This window comes from Hippichthys cyanospilos, chromosome 18 (assembly GCF_059441005.1).
Source record: "Hippichthys cyanospilos isolate Australia breed blue-spotted pipefish chromosome 18, RoL_Hcya_1.0, whole genome shotgun sequence".
Lineage (NCBI taxonomy): Eukaryota > Metazoa > Chordata > Actinopteri > Syngnathiformes > Syngnathidae > Hippichthys > Hippichthys cyanospilos.
The window spans coordinates 16,308,121-16,320,194 of record NC_142386.1 but is presented as its reverse complement, the minus strand read 5'-3'; the positions used below and the strand labels follow the sequence as shown (position 1 = coordinate 16,320,194).

General features: G+C 45.5%; 1 protein-coding gene across 4 annotated transcripts in view; it reads left to right on the top strand.

The window, feature by feature from the left end:
* dlg4a (discs, large homolog 4a (Drosophila)) overlaps window positions 1–12,074 on the top strand; it is a 174,325-nt gene that overhangs the window by 142,708 nt on the left and 19,543 nt on the right. For 3 of the 4 annotated variants that reach the window (XM_088440748.1, XM_088440747.1, XM_088440746.1), the window contains 7 exons: window positions 304–439; window positions 510–666; window positions 759–861; window positions 940–1,054; window positions 9,184–9,360; window positions 9,486–9,528; window positions 9,615–9,639. In XM_088440748.1, coding sequence (XP_088296874.1) covers window positions 304–439; window positions 510–666; window positions 759–861; window positions 940–1,054; window positions 9,184–9,360; window positions 9,486–9,528; window positions 9,615–9,639 — 756 coding nt within the window. Of the gene's footprint in view, window positions 1–303; window positions 440–509; window positions 667–758; window positions 1,055–9,183; window positions 9,361–9,485; window positions 9,529–9,614; window positions 9,640–12,074 lie in introns of all 4 variants that reach the window. The other variant, XM_088440745.1, reaches the window with a different exon arrangement.

Below are 12,074 nucleotides of genomic sequence, written 5' to 3'. Positions count from 1 at the left end.
AACCCCGAACTCGCCGGTGGACACCAGCGGTAAGGGACGCCATTAAGCTGAAGGAGTCCTATCAGGCATTTTTGGCCAGTAAATTATAGATCCTAAATAATAACTCAATTTCTCAGCACTATAGGTTATGTATTAGTTCTACAATTGCCACATTTACCTAAATACTGGCAGAGTGTTCAAAGCGGCCACTGATTTAAATTTGACTGTATTGTTCCTAGTGTATTTAGATGCTTTTTTTTGTTTTAAATTATATAAATGGTTTATCCCTTCTTTGTATTGAGGCTGCAAATGTCTATTTCCTAGCATATTCCCACATGGACACTGAACTGAGCCACCCCAACTATCTTGGCTCCGATTACCCACAAGCCCTAACTCCAACCTCACCTAGTCGGTTTTCGCCTGTTCTGCATGGCCTGATGGGAGACGATGACATCCCCAGGTGAGAAATGGCACTTGAGTGACACGAAGAGGTTGCAAGAGTTCCTGTTCATTTTCTTCTCCTTTTGCAGGGAAGCTCGCCGGGTTCTGATTCACCGAGGCTCCACGGGTCTCGGATTTAATATCGTCGGAGGAGAAGACGGCGAGGGGATTTTTATCTCTTTCATCCTGGCAGGAGGGCCAGCTGACCTCAGTGGAGAGCTACACAAGGGCGATCAGATCCTCAGTGTAAAAGACGTGTTAAAACAGCTGTCGGCAAATGTGCTATACGGCTTTTTTTATTGTGGAGCTAGCTGCTAACATCCATCCATGTTGGTCAGGTGAATGGTGTGGACCTCCGAATGGCCACGCACGAACAGGCGGCTGCAGCCCTGAAAAACGCAGGCCAGACGGTGACCATCATTGCGCAGTATAGACCAGAGGGTAAAGCCCGAATCCCATCATGTCCACAACGAAATGTTTCAAGAGTCCATTATAAAATTTCAGGTTTGCCTCTATCAGAGTACGGTCGTTTCGAGGCGAAGATCCATGACTTGAGGGAGCAGTTGATGAACAGCAGCATGGGCTCCGGGACCACTACACTAAGAAGCAACCCAAAGAGATGCTTCTACATCAGGTATGCCACTACCCCAATACAAGGGAAAAGTTGAGGCACATGGCTTTTAGAGTTTGCATTCTCTTAGAGCATGAATTCTGGCATAGGCAGCACAAAGGAAGAATGTTTAGCAGAGATCCGAGCTCGATCCTAGCTCACTCCAATCCTCGCTCACTCTGGCTTTTCTGTGTGGAGTTTGCATATTCTGCGTGGGTTCTCTCTGGGCACTCCAGCTTCCTCTCACACTCCAAAAACATGTATGGCAGCTGTATTGGACACTCTAAATTGTCCTTAGGTGTGATTGGGTGCATGAATGGTTCGTAGTCTCTCGGTGGTCTCCAAAGTTAGCAGCAAGCCTGTGACCCTAGTGAGGATACATGGCTATAGAAAATGGATGGATGGATTTTACCACATTGTGCCATTTTCTTCTTATATCTTGTGTAGCCACTATAACCATAAAGCTGATTGATCATTTGATTGCCTCTGAGAAGAACCTTTTTGTCAGTGGACTGCAAGTTATTATCATAAGCCTTAGAAAACCCATGTGGGATTGTAATTAAAAGCTAAAATGTGCAGATATGAATCGCATTTAGGGCATGCTTATCGTTTATAGACATGGTTTGCTGTCTTCGGTTAAAATGTAGAATTTAGGCCATGCTCACACTGCAGCACAATTTCAGACTTTAATTTATTACCGACTATTAAGCCACTACTGTTCTGTCACACTTTGAAACCCTGCTGTTTATAGTCCAGTGCAGCTTATCTGCATTTTTTTTTTAGTGACAACCAATATACATTCTCTAAGTAAACAAAGAGAGACGGATGAGGACGCTATCAAAGTATTGAGTTTAAGTTTGAACTGCTCTTTTACTCGCCACAAGGGTGCCCTCCTCACTCGTAAATGCAAACAGGTGTGCTACTATTGTCGGTGTTTTTCTTATGTTCTTGATGTTATTTCTAATCCTACAGGCATGTTCAATTTTTGTTCAAGGGGTGTTGGAACTGTTCTTATTTCTAAACATGCAGGCATGTTCAGTCTGTGTTGAAGGCATGATGTTGCTGTAACCAGCCGTGGCGACAGATGTGTGAAGGCGGATCCAAAATGCAGGGAGGCAGGATGAGATGGGCTCAATAAAACAATGTATTACTCACAGAAGCTGGGCGAAACATGAAACACTAGAGCTACACTAGAGTCGGAACACGCTCATTACTGGTGACACAAATTACAGTAACGACAGACGCCAGGGAAAAAAAAAACACTAACCCAAAAGCAAAATAAGTGATACTCCACAAAATAAAGCCACAAATGAAAAAAACCCAAACAAAACGTGACACCAAAAGCAGGCAGACTTTAACAAGATTGTACGCTAAATTAAAAATCACACTTTGATATGAGTGTCATTTTATTTCTTTACCAATTATTTGAATGTGAACAAAATAAAATTACGAAAACATATTCAAAATGAAAAAACATAAATCAAATGCTTGACTCACCAAAACACGTCTCCCACTTCTTTCAATACAAAATCCATTTGTTGGCAATAACCCCGGGACACAAGCAGGTTGATAAATAACCAGATAATAAAGTCAAAAGTACCTCCATCCATCCATCTTCTACCGCTGTGTTCCGGGGTCGGGGCAGACACTTGAGCAAGGAAGCCCAGACTTCCCTCTCCCCGGCCACTTTGTCCAGCTCCTCCGGAAGGATCCCGAGGCGCTCTCAGGCCAGCCATGAGACATAGTCCCTCTGGGTCGTTCCCAGGCCCTCCCTCCTGTGGGAGATGCCTGAAACACCTCACGGGAGAGATGTCTGGGGGGCATCATAACCAGATGCCAGAACCACCTCAACTGGCTCCTCTCAACTCGGAGGAGCAGCGGCTCGATGCTGAGCCCCTCCTGGATGAACGGGATTTTCACCCTATCTCTAAAGGAGAGTCCGGATAACCTGCGGAGGAACCTCATTTCTGCCGCTTGTATCTTGTTCTTTTGGTCACGACCCACAGCTCGTGACCATAGATGAGGGCAGGAATGTAAATCGACGGGTAAATAGAGAGCTTTGCCTTTCGGCTCCGCTCCCTCTTCACCATGACAGACCAGTGCAGAGTCCGAATTACAGCAGACGCCGCACCGATCCGCCTGCCGATCTCACGTTCCATTCTACGTTCACTCATGAACAAGACCCCAAGATACTTGAACTCCTCCACTTGGGGCTGAACCTCATCCCCGACCCAGAGAGGGCATTCCACCCTTTTCCAACTGAGCACCATGGTCTCAAATTTGGAGATGCATATCTTCATCCCTGCCGCTTCACACTCGGCTGTGAACCACTCCAGTGAGAGTTGGAGGTCACGGCCTGAAGAAGCCAACAGCACCATATTTTCTGCAAAATGCAAAGATGCAATACTGAGGCTCCCAAACCGGACCCCCTCAACACTTTGGCTGCGCCTAGAAATTCCGTCCATAAAGGTAATGAACAGAATCGGTGACAAAGGGCAGCCTTGGCGGAGTCCAATCCTTACTGGAAACAAATTCGACTTACTGCCCGAAATGCGGACCAAGCTCTGACATTGGTTGCACAGGGCCCGGACAGCCTGTATCAGGGCGTCTGGTACTAAATACTCCCGAAACACCCCCCACAGAGATCCTCGACGGACACGGTCGAACGCCTTCTGCAAGTCCACACGGCACATGTCGACTGATTGGGCGAACTCTCATGCACCCTCGAGGACCCTGTTGAGGGTATAGAGCTTGTCCACTGTTACACAGCCGGGGCAAAAATCACACTGCTCCTCCTGAATCCGAGATTCAACTTGGACCCTCCTCTCCAGCACCGCTGAATAGACCTTACTGGGGAGGCTGAGAAGCAATGTTCCCTCTAATTTTGAATGTGGCCGAACATTCACACAAATTCCCTGACCAGGCATTGGACCAAGGTGAGCAACTTCAGACATGCACACAGTGAGTTGCCGTGTGCATATCTGATGTCGCCCCTAAAGTAATCTATACCACAAGACTCACATTCTGTCATTAATGAGCAAGGAAGGAGGGAGGGTCTGACCATATCCAGCGGCCTAGCTGCCGCCCTGGAAAGATGTAGCAAGGCGGCTTGGAACTCTAAGAAATGAAGGGTAAAGCACGACCTGATGATGTCCAACAACTTTTAAACATATGTAAAGACCAGTACTGTGCCTCTGGGCACATAGCCTGTCATTTATGAGGGCATAGCCGAGGTGAAAACCGTCGTCCAGGATCAATACGGGAGAATGATGCATCTATGGTTGCCATGTTTGTAGGAGCGAAGTCACAGCATTTGGAATTATTATTGGTTTTGATCCCAAAATCCCATAGTTAATTTAAATTTCAGTTTGTGTAATTTGTTGATGGTTGTTTTTTCTCACTGCCCAGTGGACATTTATGTTACTGCCCCTTTAAGTCTGGGAGAGAGGTCCATAATACTGGCCCTTTAAAAGCCTTGGGGTTTGCATCACAGGGGCAGTTGAGATTGATTGCAGATTAGAGCGCACGATTTCTTCACCGTAATGTTTGCCTTTGACTTGAAGTACTTTTGTTTGAAGAACTTTAAAACTGCTGTGGAAATAAATTTATCGTTTTATTAATTCAAAGAGAGACCTGTGGAAATGGTATTATAATTATTTTATTTTAACCTGGGCAAGCATACGAGTAAGCCAGGCAGCCAGAAGAATGCACAATGTTGCCAAACAAATCACAACTATTTCTGTTCGTATTCAACAAGTTTGTTATTATTTTTTCATATCTTGAGCAAACAATGTTTTAGACATGACAATGTGATGTATATTGCACTTGTCACCATGGCAATAAACGAGCCACAAGTTGTGAAAAAGAAAAAAAAAATCTCACTCACTTTCACCACTTGTCGGCTATTTGCATATGCTCTGACAGCCATTCCATCTTATAGGAAGCACATTTATTTTTTACTTTGGATTGTTGAGCGGATGTGTCGCTGCTCGTTTGTTTCCTGAGTAAAAGGGGTTAGCATTTGATGTCTCTTAACTCCGCACTGTTGCTAGCAGGCTAACCAGCACAGGGTGTATATGCAGGGAACGTTTCTGTCCTTACGTTTGATTGGATGAATAGTATAAGTGAAACATTAATAGGCTGGAAACTTGTCACTCGCTGTCACAATGCAAAATGGTACAGAAGACAATATTATTGGTCTAATTAACCAGCTAAGATGAGTCTAATATTAAATCTTATTTAATACATTTATATTGCATTGTGTTTTATGCGCAGCATAGACATTCTAGTGCGCTGAGATCGTGCAAGCAGTGCGCAACTGCGCACGCTTGCAGCTTAGAGGGAACACTGCTGAGGAGTGTGATACCTCTGTAGTTTGAACACACATTCTGTTCCCCCTTCTTAAAAAGGGGACCACCACCCCAGTGTGCCAATCCAGAAGCACTGTCCCCGATGTCCACGCAATGTTGCAGAGGCGTGTCAGCCAAGAATGCCCTACAAAATCCAGAGCCTTCAGGAACACCGGGCGGATCTCATCCACCCCCAGTACCTTTCCACCAAGGAGTTTCTTTGCCACCTCAGTGACTTCAGCCCCAGAGATGGGAGAGCGCACCTCGGAGCCCAAAGATTCTGCTTCCTCAGAGGAAGACGTGTCAGTGTGATTGAAGAGGTCTTCGAAGAATTCCGCCCACCGGTTCACAACATCCTGAGTTGAGGTCAGCAGTGGACCATCTCCACTGTACACAGTGTTAATGATGCACTGCTTCCCCTTTCTGAGATAACTGATGGTTGACCAGAATTTCCTCGAAGCTGTCCAGAAGTTGCTTTCCATGGCCTCACCGAATTTCTCCCACACTCGAGTTTTTGTCTGGGCGACCACCGAAGCCGCACTCAACTGGGCCAGCCGATGCCTGTCAGCTGCCTCTGTAGTCCCAATATGACTCCTTCTTCAGTTTGACAGCATCCCTTACCACTGGTGTCCACCAGCGGGTTCGGGGATTTCTGCCACAACAGGCACTGACCACCTTACGGCCACAACTCCAATCAGCCACCTTGACAATAGAGGCACGGAACATGGTCCACTCGGACTCAACGTCCCCGCCTCCCCTGGGACATTCTGCCGAAATTCTGCCGGAGGTGGGAGTTCAAACTCCTTTTGACAGGGGACTCTGCCAGACGTTACCAGCAGACCCTCACACTACGTTTGGGTCTGTCAGGTCTAGTCGGCATCCTCCACCACCATCAGAGCCAACACACCACCAGGTGATCAGTTGACAGCTCAGCCCCTCTCTTCACCCGAGTGTCCAAAACATGAGGCCGCAAATCCGATGATACAACCACAAAGTCGATCATCCAATTGCAGCCCAGGGTGTCTTGGGGCCAAGTACACACGGACACCCCTATATTTGAACATGGTGTTTGTTATGGACAATCTGTGATGAGCACAGAAGTCCAGTAACAAAGCACCACTCGGGTTCAGATCGGGGAGGCCGTTCCTCCCAATCATGCCCCTCCATGTCTCACTGTCATTGGCCACGTGAGCATTGAAGTGCCTCAGTAGAACAAGGAAGTCCGCGGAGGGAGCACTCTCCAGCACACCCTCTAAGGACTCCAAAAAGTGTGGGTACTCTGAACTGCTGTTTGGTGCATAAGCACAAACAACAGTCAGGACCCTTCCCCCCCACCCGGAAGTGGAGGGAGGCTACCCTCTCCTCCACTGGGGTGAACCCCAATGTACAGGCGCTGAGCTGGGGGGCAATAAGAATGCCCACACCTGCCCTGCGCCTCTCACCGCGGGCAACTCCCAAGTGGAAGAGAGTCCAACCCCTCCCGAGAGGACCGGTACCAGAGCCCAAACTGTGTGTGGAGGCAAGTCTGACTATATCTAGTCGGAACCTCTCGGCCTCGCACACCAGCTCACGCTCCTTCCCCGTCAGAGAGGTGACATTCTATGTCCCAAGAGCTAGCTTCTGTAGCCTGGAATCAGTGCACTAAGGTCCCCCCCCCCGCCTTTGGCCACCGCCCAGCTCACTACGCACCCAACCCCTATGGCCCCTCCCACAGGTAGTGAGCCCATGGGAGGGGGTACCCACGTCATCCCTTCGGGCTGAACCCGGCCAGGCTCCATGGGTGCAGGCCCGGCCACCAGGCACTCGCCAACAAGCCCCACCTCCAGGCCTGGCTCCATAAGCGGGCCCCGGTGACCCGCGTCCGGGCGAGGGAAACTTGAATCCATATATTTTACTCATCATAAGGGTCTATGAGCCGTGTTTTAGTCTGGAACCTCACCTCGGACCTGTTTGTCATGGGTGACCCTACCAGGGGCATAAAGCCCCCTACAACTTAGCTCCAAGGATCACTGGAAGATGCAAACCCCTCCACCACGTTAAGGTGATGGGTCACAGAGGGGGAGTCAAAAGTTTATGAAATAAAATCGCACGGCAAGCATGGGTGAGTCCAAAATAGAAAGTACAAACAAGTGATCCAAAGTTCAACAAAAAGAGAGACCAGAAGGGTCTAAACGCTAGAGTCACAAGGCACAAGGGAACAGGGTCAGCATGAGGACGATCAAAAACTTAAGTACAACAAAAGGAGCCCGCGGGGCTGGCTTCGATGTACGCTATGCATCATGGTTGCAGTTAACTTATGGTTGAGCAAATCGTTTTTTTTGTTGTTGTTTTTTTCAATAACTTCATTGAACTACTTTCAAAGTTAAACATAGCGCCGCCTTTGTGCAGTGAGCATCCAGTCACGTCACGTTCAACGTGAGGCCTCTAGATGGCAAACTTATGGCTCTATTGGCTATTACAGCTGTCCATTAAACATTAGGGCCGCTAACATATCCATCTGCGCTTACGCAGAAGCCCGCACCGTGTTGATGCGAATGTCTTGGCTTCTGGTGAAGGCGGATTTCACACAGCTTAGCGACACGGCTCAATTTAATTGGCTAAAAACTCTAAAATTAAACTACAGTACAACACCGCCGCTTCAATTCCGCAGTCCCACAAGCACCAAACAGGAAAAACAACATCGTCTACATCCAAATACAAAAGCAAAATTGTGTTCTCCTTTGCTGATTGATTGAATGAAGCCAAAAGTTAATGCAAGCTTCTGCTTGTCGGTGCAATTGCCATCGAGACAAAAGGAGCTAACGTTTTCCTCCTGTTAAGTGGCACTAACGTGTATACAAATATGTATTACTGATTGAGTTGCAATTCAATTAACTCACTTCAAAGTTAAAATGAATGTTGTACGTACATACTCACCCATTGTAAATGAAGCATGTGTAACATATTTAGTTTGTATTTTGTTTTCATTTATTCACATTTGTTTTCTGATTTGAATTAATGTGTTGCATTAATAGTGCATTTGATTGACGTGCGTGCAAGAGAGGAGGGAGGGATTTGACCACGCGCTGTTTTAGCACAGCATTTACGGCTTCACAGTGAATGACACCTGTGTAGAGCCTCCTTCAGAGACCAGTGAAGCCCGTTTTAGGCTTATGCAATGAAGTGTTATCCAACTAAATTTTCCACAAACAACCAAGTTGATGATCCCCGCGCATGCGTAGTTTCACTTCCCAAGGAATGTTAGGAATGGGTGATGCCGCGTGGCACATGGGGGCAGATCGGGAACGCAAGCAGTGTGCGTGGGTGCGCGTCCATTGTTGCATAGCGGAGCATGGCAGATATGGTGGAAATGCCCTGTTAGGCGGAAAAATGACAGGCACATTATTGCTCCAAATGAAGCTGTTTGTGTCTTAGATATTTGCATTCGCGTATTAGAAGACCTGCTTTTGATTTCGTAATATTCGTAAATTTCATAAATTCCGACTTTGGGATATTTCGAAATCTGTACTGAATTGTAGTAAATGAGAATCCCATTTCTTCTATTTTATTTGGCACACACCTGGTAATTAGCAATTCAATGTAAAAACAATTTGCAGGTTATTTTATTTAAGTCCCTTAGAACCACTGAAAACTCTTGACCTGTTGAAAACGTCAAATCATTTAAAAATGCTCTAACCAATCGAACCAATGTAGTCAATAATTCCATTGGTTGGAACTAAGTTAAAGCCATGTCATAGTCACACTCACCAATCCCCAAAGATAAACGCAGCAATAGGGAATCATTTCCACTGTTTCATTTTACAGAGCTCTATTTGACTATGACAAGACGGCCGACTGTGGCTTCCTCAGCCAGGCACTCGGCTTCAGGTTTGGGGACGTTCTCCATGTGTTGGACTGCGGGGATGATGAATGGTGGCAGGCGCGAAAAGTCAGCCCCCAGAACGAAGCTGAGGAGGTTGGCTTCATTCCCAGCAAACACAGGTCAGGAATGAAAGAAAAGAAAACAGTACATTTGTTTCTTCATAATTGGTCGCCAAGACGATTTGCCATTAAGCCCTTACTCAAGCTATCTTTTTTTTGTTTTTGCTTCCTTGCCCCTTCTGTAGAGTGGAAAGAAAAGAGTGGTCACGTGTCAACACCAAAGAGAGGGTACGGTACAGAAACCTGATCAATTAAGGCTGATTCATTTGTACAGATGATTTGTGGAATGTAAATCTTTTTTTTTTGTCCTTTAGGATCATGGTATTTTGGGAACGCAAGGTAATTAGCAATTTTACTATTCCATGCATCCACATCACGAGATTGTGATTATTGAGACACACAGTGTGTGTGTGTGTGTGTGTGTGTGTGTGTGTGTGTTGGGGGGGGGGGGGGGGGGGGGCTTTTCCATACCACTTTATATACTGTGTATATATATATATATATATATATATATATATATATATATGTATATATATGTATGTGTATGTATATATGTATACACACACACATATACTGATATATATATATATATATATATATATATATATATATATATATGTATGTATGTATATATACAGTGGTCCCCCGGGTTACGAACTTAATCCGTTCAGCGGCTACGCTCGTAACTCGGGCAATCCAAACCCATGTTAATTCATGAATGCATGCAACGCGTGCAAAAACCTTAGGTAAAAACATCACGACTTTATACACATATTAAATTTGAGTGACATGATCTACTGTACAGTTAAACTAAACAACATATACAAAGGAAAAATGACATTTACCTTTGGAACGACGTGACTTGAGCTGGGTTTTTGCGCGTTGCACGCATTCACTAATTAACATAGGTTTGGATTGCCCGTCATACGAGCAGTTCAAGTTACGAGTGTAGCCGCTGAACGGATTAAGTTCGTAACACGGGGGCCCACTGTACACACATATATATATATATATATATATATATATATATATATATATATATATATATATATATATATATATATATATATATATATTTCTCTGCTTGGGAAAGTTCTTGTTTAACTTCATCCTTTAACTTCTTGTACGTTTCAGGGACACAATTCTCAGAAAAAATGCTGTTGGGACGGTATCTTGTAGTGTTATTAATCAGTGGCCCGGTCAACGCCTTAAATTTAGACTGCCGACCGGGGGGGGGGGGGGGGGGGGGGGGGTAGCTGCTTTAAAAACCATATCACAAACGTATGGACGGGGTATGGTATGGACTTTTTGTCCACTTTCTTTTGAATCGCGAGAGGAGAGGGAAGGGGGGCGAGCTTGCTGTGCTCTTCACGGTAGATCCGTAAAAAATAACATTGCTGAGAACTTTCACTTTTCTGGGATGTGACAGAGCCAATATTTTCACGGACAGCACCTTTATTCTTTGCGGCAATACTCGGCTGCCAAAAAATAAAAGTTTCGATGTCGCAATCGAGTGGCCGAGACCGTGCTAAATATTGTGCTGACAATGCTGCGCTATCGTTAACTTAGCACAGTAACTACGGTTCAACAGTTGTTAAGTGAAGCAAACGCTGCACATACCAATTGTCCCAAGTTCTCGCTTCCGCCTTTCGACAAGCCAGGTGAGGGTTCTTGCTTGGCTCTGTTTCGTATTGAAAGCTCAGCTGGCCGTGTTGGATGAGCCGTTGAATGTTACCGAAGTTGATTGGTTGTGGCGACTCGAAACGCGGAAAAAGTAAATAAAAAATAACTTCACTCGAAAGGCGCTTCTCGTGACTGCGCGTGGCCATTTGCATCACTCCATTCGCGTCCATCGCGTCGCCCGACGTGCCTTCGCGCCCAGTCACGCGAACTCCATTGACTACAATACAAAACGCTCCGCTTGTTCGCCTCATTCGCGTTCAGTGCACGCGCACCATTAAACCAAATCATCTCCAAAACATTATTTCGTGTGCAGCCCACACGGCCCGGTACCGGTCCGCGGACCGGGGGTTGGGGACCACTGTTATTAATCATCTCCCGAAAGGCGTCACTTTCAACAACGGTTAGGCCGTAAATCTTTTGCAATGAATCGAGCGATAAAGCCGTTATCGCCTTGGATCTTGTTGAGTTGGGACATAATTGCGGCTGGAAAAACTCTTGGATGTTTTTTAGCTTGTCCGACGCGCTGTTGTTTGTGCTGTTTGGGTTAGCTGTGCTAGCCGCGCTAGCATCCTGCTCACCAGCTTCTGCCCTCCGTGTCGTCTCAGTGGGTGCTCAGATTTGCTGTGCTCCCTTTTGTATTTGATGTTGGCTCTGCAGAGTTTGTAAATTGCCTGGCTTTTGTTGAGCTTTCCAATTTCTTTTAAAAACCCAAAACGATATCCTTACTTTAAATTTCAGATGAGGAGCGCTGAATGTTTGTTCCGCATTACCCGCCATATTACTGCACGCTCTAAGCAGCCTACGTCACGGGTTAAACGTCAACACTGAACACTGAAACACTGAACACTGAAAGATTGATAACCGATTCGAATCGGTTTATCTTTACACCACTAAAATATATATATATATATATATATATATATATATATATATATATATATATATATATATATATATATATATAAAATGTATTTGTGTGTGTGCACACATACAGTATTTATTCCGGAATATATATCGCGCTGGACTATAAGCCGCCGTAATATGAAACTTTTAAATTCATATATTTATATTTATGTGATATATTTTTTTAA